Genomic DNA, 14,453 nt, shown 5'->3' with positions numbered 1-14,453 from the left:
ACAACGCTCCTGCACACATTCCTTTACCCACACACCTGGTGTTGTACCTGTTGCTCATGCAGCACTTGTTGGAGCAGCAAACGCAGCTGTATTTTGTCGCAGTGATATTTCTCCCTCCGAATCCTCGTCCTCCTTCGTGCTGACACTCACCTATTCTGTGTTTTGTGGCTCGTTTTATTGGTATAATTCTTCTACTTGGCCGCGCTGCTCTGCAGCTCACATGCCCTCTATATTTTCATTTTCTATTCCGCTCCACAGCCCTCCTGCTTCCAGCTAATACCACCTTGGCTGGGAAGAATTTCTTCACTTAAGTCTCTAAAAGCATTGTTCCATTAAAACACATCCAACTAGAATTCTAACTATTTCATGTGCTGAGCAGTGCTTTGGTTTTTACGTTGCTGTTGGAAGAGCAGCTTTTTCAGCCACGTTTCAGAATCTATAATTAACCATTACTGGTCTTTAATTTCCTTGTATGTAATGAAGGTGGTAAGAAGTGTTTTCTGGGAAAAGAAATGTCACTTTGTGCTATTGTTGATGGTTGAAAGATTAATCTGGGTTATCACAGAAGAGTGAGAGCATCCTTTAGTGCCTCAGTCAGCGCCTCACACCTGTTAGCTTTTAGGTGCTAATGGGTTTGTCAGGAACTAAACAACTTTTTTACACATTATATTATGACGCTGTTGTAAGTTTTCCACCTCAAAATATTTAAATAAAAACCGTTGTCATATACTAGCTAAGGCTAAATAGCTTAACCTCCTGAGGCCTGAGATTCAGTTTGGTGACCGTTTTTAATTTCTTAGAGGTATTTGAGATAAGAAGGATTTGAGAAATCTAAAAAATATATGTCCTCATATGTGGACACGGGGATTATATATTTATTTTAATACCGAACATTGCTGTGCAAACACAAAATTACAAAAAAAAAAAAAAATGCCAACATCCTCAAACATTTACTTGCTAATTAGTTATAGAGATAACAGGTCTAAATGAAGCAGAATAAGCTGCCACAGATCTAAAACTTAATGTCCCCATATGAGGACACTAACTTCTAAAATCTTGCTGAATTATGTCAAGCATAATATATTATAGCAAAACAATTCAGTTGCCATTTATGTAAAGTGACTGTAATAACAAGCCACAACTAAATTTTTTAAGCATCAGTTATATTTCAGATATATTTTCTCCAGTGCTCTGATGTACTAATCACAATATTGATCATAAATTGTAACTGAATATTTTTCTACTCACGTCTTACTTGCCCTAATGTTTCTGTCAGTAACCACCTGAGGGATGTAACCTGCACTTATTCCTCCTGGAGGCACGCCGCATTCCTCAACACAGTTACTTAACATAAGGCTGTGGAGGTAGAGAGACAGCATCGATGCTCTCAGCTCTGCACACGAGGAAAAACACAGCAGATGCTTTGAAAAAGCAGCATTTTGTCGTGACCTTTGGAGGCTTCTTTGGGGAGACGCTAAGACGTCTGCTGATATCCTCTAGCAAGTGAGCCAGTCAGAGACCTTTATCTCTTCAGGTTTTAAGGGTAGCTTCATCTTATCTCATCAGTGATTACCACACTGTAATTAAATCCTTTTTTCCCCCTCATTATAATGGATGTGTATTTTTTTAAATGCCGTTTCGCTGGAGCGAGCCACAGTTTCTTCCCGCTGTTGTGTTTTGTATTTTCAGATTTTTTCAGTTGGCTTTCTCCTGTTACAATGCACGATCCAGGATAGCGGAGTACAGAAACTCTGCAGCAAGTGTTCAGGCTGTGGGCGTGTGTGACTGAGCCGCGCGTGTGTGGGAGTTCATCAGCTCATTACAGACTAACCGTCCTCTTTTGTTCATTTTTTTTAATGCGAAAGAATTCATTTCCAGTTTTAGAACCAATGTAGGCTACCTATAATTTGCACATCTCCTAGCAACAAGACTTTGAACAAACTAAATATAACTACTTGCCAAGGTGCCACTATAGACTCAGCGCTACCAACTATGAAAGGATTGTGTTGGATGTATCTGCACTGGTGTCTGAATGCACCATCACCAGAGGTTTTCCAGTAAAAAATAAAGAAATAAATAAGAAATACACACTGTAAATCCATAATTGTATATTTGCACTTCACAGCAGCAGTAATATACTAGTAGATTTGTACTTTACATTACTTTACATCTTCACATCATACAATTTGGGGAACCTCTGCTCTGAACTTACCATTCCTGTCACATATTCTGTATCTGTTATCTGTGTTATCTGTGTAAGGAATCTGTTGAAACCTGGTCAAACACCGTGGCCTTCTAAGAAAGCCTGACAAAACCAATTCAGTGCCATTTCCGTCATGCAGCGGCTTCTGACCCAACTGTCAGCCTCGTGCTTCAACGCCTCGTCTTCGCTGTCTTGCCTCCTGTTTTTTTTTTTTTGTTTTTGTTTTTTTTGTGCGCATCGCTTCAAAACAAGAACTTAATCTGAGAACATTTGGCACAGGTCAATCAGCTAACATTTCTCAGTGACAGTACATCAACGTACTGATCACAGTACTGTGTTTTCATCACTGGATGTCGAGATTCTTACAGGATTATCATCACATGTCCATCTTATTTGTCCTTAAAGAGATATCTTCAAATAAAAGAAGAGGCCTGACCTCAACAATATTTAGTCATCTAGTGGATAAGAAAGTGAAGGAACAGAGACATAATGTATTAATCCTCTGTTCTGGCGCAGTTCTTTACATGCTTTTGAAAGGCACGCTCGCATAAAAGCTGTGGGCTTGTCCAACAAAAGTTTTCTTTTGCTTAGTGTAATTCCAGTGAAACTGAATAAAGAAGAAGTGTTCATAATATCAATTTTAAAAGACATTCAATCTATTTCCAGTGTCTAAAACTTATGCAAAACACTGCACTTAAGCAATGTGAGATTTTATATAGGAATCAAAAAATGGAAAATGTCAACTATAGTGTCTCCAGCCTGTATTAAACGGTTTAGTTAATATTGTATAAGTTCTACATGCGCTAAAATGTTCATGTTTTATTGATGTTAGCCCACATCCAGAGATGAGTGGAGCAGATTTCAGAAGAGAATTATTAAGAGAATTTCTCATCCTGCGTCTGGTATATTTTGAAACTTATTTTATTTTAAACTTATTTCAGGCAGTATAGACACAAGACGTAAGAACATTGCCAATTGTACATTGGTTTGTTTGACTTAAAATAAAAGAAATAGCAGTAATTTTGGTCAAAAGCCTCCGGAGGTTTGATGCCTGGCCCATATACTGTAAAGACATTTTTTCTTCTCCTTGTTACTTTATTATGTGGCGTGTACTTGGAGATGTATCAAAATGACACCAGTGCTATTACCATGAATAGATTAAAAAAAAACATATGGAACGTCACCACAGGTAACATTTCAACTATTAAAAACTATTAACTACTGTCTTTAGCAGGTTTGGTTATACCACGACCTCCTTCACAGACCACTGTTAAAATATTTTACTAAAAAAGCCAGTATCAGCAACATGATTGTTCCACATGTAGAACTGCTTTTTAAATCTTTGCATAGCCCTTGAGAACTCCTCAGTGTGCGTCTCTTCTTGTCTGTGTTGAGTGAAGTGTGTTTTTAACACAGACGTGGTTCTGAATGTCACCCCCCGGTAGCTCCAGCCTCCCCGGGGCTCTCTCACGGATTCTGACAGCATGGCCTCAACCAACGCACACAGACGCGCACGCACACTCCCTCCTGCTGGATTGCCTCTCCAACTCCTTACTCCCACCTCGACCCCCGCCCCCCTCTCTCCGCGCGCAACAGCCCGGCGCACCAGCGGCACCGAACACAGCTCGGCTCTTTCATCAGGCTGTCACACAGGCTCAGCCGCTCTGACTCACAGTGTTTATCACAGCCGCGGGCGTGACACTAGAAAGCGTATGACAACCGCTTTGCTCGCGTGTGGTTGTGTGCGATTGCAGTCGTTACTCTCCAAGGAGTCATTACCCCCTGAATCTCCCATGTTTGGAGTCGGCCTTGTTCTCAGCCCGCCGTGGACGCACAGGCGCTCAGTTCACTGAGCTTGTTGTTCAAGACAAATCATTGTGTCTCCTCCTCTACACCTTAGCCAAATAGGGGGCACATCAGGAGTCAGCGGCCACGCATTAGAGGAATTGAATCGCGCTCACTCAGTGTTTCTCGGTGGGTCTGTGATAGGAGAGGGGCGGACGCGCCGCGTGAGAGGAGAGAGATGTACGTCTGGGTGGTGTGCCACTTGGGAATTGTTCCAGCAATCTCATTCGACTCTTCAAGACAGAAATTAGTCATGCACGAGATTAGCAGGAGGGAATTTAGTTTTAATACCCACAGTTCCAGCACTTTCCACCGATGCCAATAAAATGTATTTTAGGACAAACAAAGCCTATTGATCCTCCACAAGACGTCATATGATAGGCCATTAATGGTGGGATCAGGTCTCTGATGAATACAGATGTGTGGAGACGAGTGCTCTGAATGACCATGCACCAGATTTGGATGGTGGTTTGAAAGGTTTTTATTCTGGTGCACACCAAGCTCTGCAAAGTTTCCACCCAGCGCTAATCCTCTCCTTTTTTTTTTGTTCTATTTCCAGATGTGTTGGTCAATGGGAAGCCGTGTGACTGTGATGTCATCGCTGACTGCAAAGTTGGCGACGCTGTGACCCTGGAGGTCAAACTGACCAATATGAGCAAGAACTCAGTGGGCCCCCTGTCTCTGACCGTGGTGCCTTATCAGGACTACCAGAACGGAGTCCAGAACTACGAGCTGGAGGAGGCGGTCACCTTCATCGGCTCCAACACCTTCTACATTGACACGGTCAGTTGGGGCTGGGGGGTCATAGTGATGCCATTTCCTGCAAACTTTCTGCATGTGTCCCAGTTGTGGAAATTTAGGCTGTGACAAGACAGTAGTGAGATCACTAGCCACTGACAGAAAGGTGAAGAAAGTGTAGCCCTAGGTTGCAAGAAGCACTAGCTTAGAGCAAACAGTGAAAACAACATTGATAGTCACCTTGATTAGCATTCATGTTAAGCATCCAGATGTTTAATCAAGAGTTTATAGCGCAACGCTATATTATTCTATTTCTGTGGTAATGAGCAGTTCTGAAGATTTTCTTTTCTGTACCTTTGGGAACAGTAATGACTGTTTTGATTTGTCATTGTCAGTTACTTTAAATAAAGGGAAACCACTGGTTGTCTCTGAGGCAATTTAACATTTAAAATATAAACACACAAAAAAAAAATCTGCTAAACCCAAAGAGAAATTGGATAAAGTCTTTAAATTAAAAAGAGTCTCAGCAGGAGGAGGGACCCTACAAGTGAGTCTCGCTCCTTGAATTTTGAAGAAGCTGTAGGCAATTAAAAAAAAATGCGGTTGGTGCCAGAACAAAGTCTAAGAAAGAGTTCATAGTCTAAAGAGCAGATAAAAGAAACCCTCATATTCAGGATGGTGTGAACCAACTTAATTTCGGTCATTGTTCTCGGCTGAAGGAGAGCTCGTCTGCACCTTTCCGTCAAAGCCCTGAACACCGTCTCCCCTGAATTAAACAGAAGTAGTTATGGAGAGGTGGCTGCTTATGTTTCTTCTCTTTTCTGTCACCAGGTTAAACCAAAGGAAAGTTCTGTCTGTGAGGGCGCCCTGCTCTTCCTCTACACTGGAGATTTCTACCTTAATATCAAGTTCCAAGATGACAGCGCTGGACGAGAGCTTCCACTAGCGTGGTTCACTCTGCCCAGCGTCCACGTCCGAGCTCTGGACACGCCGCTACAGGCCGGGGCCTAGGACCTCAGAGCCCCGGGATACCTCAGTATCACTGGTCTGAATGAAGGACGGAGCATTGTTCGCTAGTGTGTGTAAATACAACATCCTTATGATATGAATTACATGTACATACTGTTTTCGTAAAGGTTACTTCACATGTACAGTCTAGCTAACACACAGACTGTTTAGGGTGAACAAAAACAGACCTCACAAACTGCCCAGCCAACTTGCCAGACTAATGTGGGGCTAAATTTGTCTGTCTGAGGATATCTGAAAACCTTGATATCACCAACATTTACATGAATAAAATCCACTTTTGGAGGAGTAAATTGCCTGACAAAAATATTTTCACCACTGATAAATAGCAAGCCACAGTGACAATTTAGATCACTGAGGGAACTTGCGCTCTAGAGAGTGCCAGTGGAGTAAGTTATCTTAATAGTTGTGTTGCCTCATCAATTTGCATATAACCCCGATCTGTCATAGTGTAAACTGCTCCAATAAACACATAGTGCAGTTAATTTTCAGTTGTCAGACAGGTAGGGACTGTTTAACTGTGTTTCCTTGAACCTCTAAGCTAACTAGCATTTAGCGGCTGGCTAGCGGTGGCCTGATTCCAGCTAACTGAACTAGCCAACGAAGCATCTGCTTGACTCCCCAGGAAAACCTGCTCAAGGACGTTAGGTTTATTTTTTCCTCATCTTTAACAGTTTCTTCCTGGACTACGTTCCCAGGCCGCACACATGGAAGGAAGTATTTTCCACTGCTGTATGGACTTTTTTCCTCACCTCTGTGTCAGCACACTGAATTATTGATACATGCTACTGTCTTCACTCCGTCACATTACGTGAAACATATTGCTGTAAATAAATGTTACAGGAAGGCAGCTGTTGTTCATCCCGATTGTTCTGATTTTTCTGTCCTGGTCGTTACAGTTCTGAGTTCATCATCATTCATCTCGCCTACTGACATGACGTTTGTCACCGCATCTTTTTGGGAAGCTCAAGTCTGACATTTACATTCTTAGAAATCTATAAACTGCTGACAAAAAAAAAACATTGCTGACTAATTACAAAATTATAATCACTCTAAATATAATTTGGGTTTATACTGGGGCAGTACGGTGCTGCAGTGTTCATCTGGAGGCCTGTTTGGAGTTTGCAAACGCAAAGTTTACGTGAGTTTTTTTCAGATGCTCCAGCTTCCTGCCACGGTCTGAAGACATGCTTGTTAGGTTAATGGGTGACTCTAACTTGACCGTAGGGGTGCAAATGAGTGTGAGTAGTGGTATGTCTCTTCTTTGATGGGCTACAAGGGTCTAGCCTACCTCTCAACCAGTGCCAGCTGGGATAAGCTCCAGCCCCCCTCAGCCCTCTACAGACTAACTAATGGTAACTAATGGTGGACGATGGGTTTGGATGGAGTTTATACTGTAATAGATGACTCTTCTCTGGGAGTAGACCAGTAGACTCACAGCAATTAACAATATTCTGTTTCCAGACCCCACAGGACACCCTCAGAAGGTCCATGTCCATTCTCTGATGAGTCACAACTGTTTTGGCAGCACAAGGGAGGTAATATTAGGAAGGTGGTCATAATGTTACACCTGATTGTTGTACAGTCCTTTACAATGCGACAATTAATGAATTTATAAGAATCATTGGCACAGATGATATGTCAAACTGCTATTTGTGTGGCTCTAGTTCAGTGGGTATTTTTGTGCCCTGTAAAACTGTCGGCATAAGAAGAAATCAGTCTTTTTTCCCTAAATCTAGTCATTTAGTGAAGGTCACATTTGAAGTTGACAGACAAACAGCTTTTTCCACTCACGGTGAATTTGCAAGTTCATCCGTTATGCATACAGCGCAAACAGTTCCAAAGTCATGCCCTCCGTGCCTATTAGTTTGTTTACCTGTTTAGTTATTTATTTCATTATAATTGATCACAGATTGTGAGCGTGCAGCGGCTTTGCAAATTCATTCAGCCGGCTCAAGCTCGGAGCCGGTGGACTCCTGTGTGCAACAATAAAACGTAACTGTTGACATGAGATTATTGCAGATCCAGATCTGATGATAGTACAGGCCAATGGAGAGTACAATGTGGCCTCATGTTCTTTTCTGAAATAATATATATATCTACAGGCTTTCATGGATGGTAAGTAATTAACTTATTGGTCAGATTTTTGTTTAATTTAAATCTCCATAGACTGACCTGGCTTACAAATATCACATATTATCTGATTATCTGAGTGTAGTATTATCAGAAAACTGCGTGACTTTTACGTCTAACCGTTGTTGTTGTTGTCTTTCAAACTCCACGCCCCCAGTTCTGTCTCCACTCTGTCTCCGGGCCCTTGGACAGACACGCACGGTACACATTAATAGGTATTGTTGGAGTCCATCCTTCAGAAACACACTTTTGCTTTCTCTGCAAACGTTCACGTGAGGCGCACGCATGCAGGTGTTTTTGAGGGCATTTAACATCTTTAACAAAGTGTATATAGGTAAAATCTGGTGAATCCTGAAGCACTCAAGCATCACAGCTTGAGGCTAAAGGCAAATACCTTAAAGTAGTTGACCCACATACAAGTCATCACGGCCTCAGCCGCCAACGTCAGTGAGATCTGAACATGTATTTTGTGTGAAACTTTGAGTAACACCAGTGGTGTTGGTTCGGCTCGTCTACTTCCCTCCTCTGCTCCTGAATTTGTCCTGCCTCAGACATCTGGAGCTCTTGTTGAAAGAAGAAACCTCTTTATCTTCAGACTCACATAGACGCCGACAGGATTCTGCCACACTATATTTGGGTTAGTTTAATTATGCTAATATTATTTTCTCATTATAACGTGTTTTCAGTAAGCTAGCGTTAACTTTAGTGTGTCTAGTGTGAAGTTCCTAGCTATCTCCAAACTAGAGGATAAGATTGTGACTAAGCTGCATCTGTGTTTCAAACTGGCTCCAGTGCACTTCCATGTTGAAATGTCGCATCATGTCAAAAACAAGTACTGAAGCTTGACTTTTATCTGTTTTTTCTCTTTCATTATAATTCCAGACAGTTAGCTGGCCTTTTCCCAGAACCGGGGGCACCTAGAACAGATATTAAGCGTCTTGTCTTTGGGTTTAAATTGGGTTTCTTATCAAATATCAGCGCTGCGTTATTTGCCACCGAGCTTCATTACCTTGAAGCATACCTGTTATCCTGATGGTAATCAGCTTAGCAATCGTCCATCAATCTGATGCAATTCCCCCTTGCCGGATAAAAGACGGTGTATCTCTTGTTTGAGGGCAAACAGAATCTCTCCACCCCCCCACCCAAGGAGCCCTGCTGAAGACGGTACCGTTTCAGTCTGGCTGAAAACATTAATGCAAATAGCTCCCCAAGAAGCCAGAGTTCAATTAAATCCCTTCCTCCAGTCCTCCAGTGCTGAGTGGTAAGTCACGTCCATTCATACATATCTACAACCTTGATATGTAAATGATCTCGGGAGAGGAGTGATGGGGGGGGGGGATTAGGGTGTGTGCTGGAGAAAGACGAGTGCTTTGACACCTGCACGGCTCCTTCGCTCTCGCTCCTCTAGTGCGGCCGAGAGGAGAGCCGGAGGAGCAGGAATCCTCATCCGCTGCATATTTACTGATCCACGGTGACTTTCTGACTTAATTAATACGCTATCTGCTCCAGCACACCAGCTGGTAAATATGAAGTAAACTTCACCTGAACTCAAAGATGTGGACATGTGACTGAGCTCATGTCAGAACCTCTCCGAGTTTAAGTCCCCATGAAATGAAAAAATGACTTTTCCGCCTCGTTCACTAACGTTCTTTATCAGAATATTTACCTTTGTTGTAGCTCGGTCTAAAAATGGCCGACCCGTGTGTTCACATGCAACAGTGTGACTAGTTCTATACTTGGAGTGAAGAATGATAACTGAGCCATCTCCATGACAACTGAACAAACTCGGCCCGCTATTGCTTTCTTCAGACTACACGTTTCTTTTTCTGTCTGAGTCAGGTTAGGTGGTCATGGAGTCATACATTTATGTTTGTTTTGACGTCTACGACACACAGGAGACATCCCGGCGAATCCCAAACAAACCAAACTTTCCATCCATCATGACCTGAACACTGTCCTTTGGCTGGAGAAATCAGGGGCTGGCACTGGTCCCTTCCCACTGAATATGTCCTGAGTTTTTTACCAGTGGATATTCAGGGCTAGGCAACCCTTTTGTCTAATTGTTTAATTTAGTGAAATAGAACATAAAATGCATGTAGCTAGCTCTTTATCTGTACCATCAGCAGTGCTGCCACCCTGTATACATTGAGGAACTGTGTTTGCATCATGGATTGACGTTCATCTTGCTTCTCGTCACTTGGCGACAACAGAGATTTTCTCGTTTGTCATCTCTACAACACGCTCCAAGGAATTAACAGTCCACACTCTCTTATTGTCACGCTGCTTCTATTCGCAAAGTTAAGGAGCAGTCATAGGTACAAGAAGAGTCTTGGGTTTGAATGGGAACAGTAGTTGGTTCGGGTAGTGATCAGAATAAATACAAGGTTGTGGAATAGCCATGGTTAAAAGAAACATTGATTTTCAGCAGGAGAAAATGGCAGGCCCAGTATTTTGTCAACCCATCCATCTGCCCTGACCTCCTCATTCTGCAGTTTGTGGTCAAGTTGTAGTTTACTAGTTTCCGTTCATGTCTTGCCAAACTGGTATAATATATGAAGTGAAAACTACACCAAATAAGAGATATTTGGATTTTTCTTTTGTTATTTCTTTGGAAAAGTGGCTACATTTTGCACAGAGGGCTACAACAACATTCGCCTGAAGCTCAGTATCAACAAAATCAGAGAGCTGGGCACACGGTCATACAGGGAGAGGAGGTGCAGAGGGCTGGCTCCTGTTTCTGCAATTTGTGTGAGAAAAATCTTTTCAATTTTTTAAAAATCTGTTCATCTTTGAATCCAAGTGAATATCTGAGCTATTAATTTGAAGAAACTCCTTCGAAGTGATCCTGAGTTATCGAGTTAACAAGTCATGGCCAGGAAAGTGTTTTCTTAGGTCACAGTCTCCAAGTTGTTCTGTGAAGCTAGATGTAATGAAGTCCCCTCCAGGTGTTCTTGATCCATCATTTCACCAGCGTGTGCCACAGAGTGCAACTACTCCAAAATCTGCCCAAGGATGAAAGAAAAAGGACTAGATACTGGAAGAATGCTTTCAAAAATATTGTGAAGATGTTTGGTGGTTGTTTAATAAAGGAAGCACCTAAGTAATGTTTGGAATCTGAGATTATCTCAGATTATCTGTGAACTACCCTGCATGCACTGCCCAGCAGTACCATTAGCTATGAAGCAGTATGTCATAAATACCATGCGGTGCTGCAGGTATTTATTTGCTTATGATGGATAATATCTTTCTACACAGCACAAATCAGTAAAAATACAATTCAGACTGTACACAACTTTGTCAAATGCAGCACAAACTGAGAAATATCGATCTGTTGGTCAGGTTGAACCCCTGACTTGGCTCATTCATCACTCTTAACCCTTCCTGCCTGATGTCTCTGCCGTAACTTCGGATCATACGTGGAGGAATTTTGCCGGCGTGCAGCCTTCAGAGCAGGTTTTCTCCGCGTCCGTGCCGACCTGCACGAAGAGCGGAGCCGCCGCGCCGCGCATTCGCTGTCATTGCCATGGAGACTAATTTGAGCAGTTGCCATTATTAAACTTTCCTCTCGCAGCGTCTCCAGAAATGCATTAGGAGTTCTGTAGGTGGGCTGAGCGGGCACTTGAGACGTGAGAATGTGGAGCTAAATATAGATCGACTACGGATCCAGACGCCGCTGATTAGGGGAGCTGTTTAGATTCTTAAACGGCTGCATTCATGAAACGCCGTGCTGGATGCCTTGGCCGCCACATGCCATCGAATTCACACCGAGATGAGCTTGACCCTTTGTGTTTTAATGCAGGACGTGCTTTATTTCAAACCTAAAATTGGTCTGATGAACGGGGAAAAAAATGCTTGCAGCCCTTTGTGGCAAACCTCTAAAATACTTCCAGAAGAGGGATGATATCAGTGCAAAAGGCAGCGATAAACAACACATTACTGTTTCAGAATTTCAAAGCTTTTACATTTACTTTTCAAGGCACACAGATTACTGGTTGTGTACATCAACTTTCTGTGCTTCACATTTAAAAAACCAAAAGGCAAATAAACCTCTCCTTCAATGAAAACATTTATTTTACTTTTTTCTCATGTCAACTCATTTCCCTTTTCCATACTTCCATAGCGGATGAGCAGCTAGCCCAGACTCTTTTAGTACAGTGCACATGGATCGAGGTGCAGGAAGGGAAGCAGTCCAGGATATGATTTTATGGATTTATTCTCTAATTATCTGAGAGTAAATATGAGAAAAGTATAAGGATATTTACATCAGGTCGAAGGGCTTAGGGAGCTCAGAGAGCAGGCGCCTGCATTAAGTATGCACCAGTTAGGAATTGTTCTGCAGGGAGATGTTGTTCTGTATACAGTATATTGAGTATAGAGTAGGATCTACCCACCTCTTGTACTATAGCCAACCATTATAACATACAGCCCTTTTGCAATAAATTTAAATACAAGTTTAAATATAAGTTTAAAACATGTATACAACACATCCACCCATATGTCAGCTTATATTCTCTGGTGACTGGCTGAGAAGATAACGTTCCCACACAGCATGATGATGTTTTTCTGTAGCGTAAATTTTGCACTTTCTGAAAGTTGCGTGGGTCACTGGTCGTTATTATTAAACAGTACTATTTATAAATTATGACATATATATTGTTGCTTTTCTAATAATCCTTACGCTTGCATTTCATTTATGTTTCAAAAGTGAGTTGAAGCTGAAAAAAAAAAAACATTTTCTTTGTTTTCAAAACTGAAAGACGGTTGCTTCATAAATATGTATAAACGACTGTTCATTCAAACCGTGAAGAAAAAAGGCTGAAAAAGTTGGATACACTTCAGTTATAATCATGATTTCTTTGTCTGCCACGGAAAGACTGAAATAAATGATCATGAAATAAAAAAAAAAACTTAGACATCTATTTTCTTAATTGTTATTGTAGACATCAGATATATTCTGATGTTGTTCTTCTTTTCCATCTGTTGAATTTTTTACTTTTCAAAACAAATGTTCTCGACACTTAAGGGTGCAGACTCCCCACAGGCTCAGCTTCTACCCTGTCGCTTGACTTTAATCCTGTGGAAAATAAAACAGTAAAAGAAACCAGGCCACAAAGAAGCACACTGCTTCAAACCTTTATCATAAATTCATGACCGTGAAGTCCTTTGTTGATGAATGCAGCTGTCAGGGTCATGTGTCTATTATGTAACGGCAGACCTGCAGCTGCGAAGGATTAACTGCCTTGCTCAAAAGCACTTTTAGGTTTGAAATCATTTTATATTGTTTTGCAGCAGGTCTAAAATAAACGACCACAGGGCGCCAGCTACTGCAATGAGCTGTAGCTCTTCCCTGACACCCTCTAAATGTTTGATGTATTTATTTCTGTGCTGATTCTTGTCCAGTTTATATAGGAAGTGTGCAGCACAAACCTCAACCTTTACACTGCCTTTTTTAAATTAGCATCTTTTTGTTGTTGTTGTTGTTGTTTTACAGTCTGCATCACTATTAGTTTTAAAAAATAATTGTGAGTGAACAAGCCATTGGACATTTAGACAGTTGAAGTTGTGATTTTGAGTCCTGAATCTAAATTTAAAGCAATGCTTGTGTAACAAGGTGAGATTTTACAGTGAAAAATTACAGAAAAATAAAGAGTTAACATACAGCACGTGCTCAGGCATTACCAAACGAATACCTGGTAGTCTTGTGTTGGAATAAGAGATGAGTTTGCTTTTAGGCACAGTGCTAACGACATAACTTGATAATTGTCTAGATGTGTGAGGCCTAATAATTTTCCATTTGAACTATGATCTTTGTTGGATGTCTCCTGTTTCCTGTCTCCATCAGGGCGATCATTAAATCAGAGGGGCTATAGAAATGCTTTACAGGAGGTGTAAGAATGAACCAAGTCTGGGAACTAAAGCGAATCCTGTGATGACTGAGTGAGTATGCAGTGGCTAGGACAGAGCAGCACTACTGAGCTGACTGCGTTCACTCTATTTCAATATTAAACATCGTAACACAAATTATGTTTGTTTCCCCTTTGCCTGTTGGAATGCTACTTTATTTAAAGTAATGCAAACTGCAGCCTAATTAATGTTTAAGATTTGTCCCATATTGTCCCATATTAATCTGTTACATGACTTCAAATCTAAGTCTTAATTGCTGCTGCTGTTTAGAACTACTGGTGTCCGTTTACCTGACCTGTGGCCCATTTAAACCATTTACCACTGACACACAGTCACACCTGACACCAGAGCTCCACCTTTAGTCCCCACTTCTTTAACAGAGCCCGCCCCATGTCTCAGTCTAAGAATAACTAAACAGAACAGTATGAGGTATGGACAAAATGATATTTAGTGAATATAGACCCATTCAACCGTTTGTAAACAGGGTGACGTTTTTGAGGGGCGGGGCTTAGCTGGATGCAAAGGAGCTCAAACACTGTAGCTTGTAGCGGTTAGTATATTTCAACGGCAATGAGGAAAACGAATATTTTTGAGAATATAGTAA

The 14,453-nt window shown here is 41.5% G+C and overlaps 1 protein-coding gene across 3 annotated transcripts in view; it reads left to right on the top strand.

Moving 5' to 3' along the window:
* trappc9 (trafficking protein particle complex subunit 9) overlaps window positions 1-6,662 on the top strand; it is a 212,985-nt gene extending 206,323 nt beyond the window's left edge. For all 3 annotated transcript variants that reach the window (XM_047604448.1, XM_047604446.1, XM_047604447.1), the window contains 2 exons: window positions 4,608-4,831; window positions 5,618-6,662. In XM_047604448.1, the coding sequence (XP_047460404.1) occupies window positions 4,608-4,831; window positions 5,618-5,797 (404 nt within the window). In that variant the 3' untranslated portion in view covers window positions 5,798-6,662. The remainder of the gene's footprint in view (window positions 1-4,607; window positions 4,832-5,617) is intronic.
* Window positions 6,663-14,453: the final 7,791 nt, after the last annotated feature.

This window comes from Mugil cephalus, chromosome 14 (genome assembly GCF_022458985.1).
Source record: "Mugil cephalus isolate CIBA_MC_2020 chromosome 14, CIBA_Mcephalus_1.1, whole genome shotgun sequence".
Taxonomy (NCBI): domain Eukaryota; kingdom Metazoa; phylum Chordata; class Actinopteri; order Mugiliformes; family Mugilidae; genus Mugil; species Mugil cephalus.
Note: the sequence above shows the minus strand (reverse complement) of the source record. Positions and strands in the feature narration are given on the sequence as shown.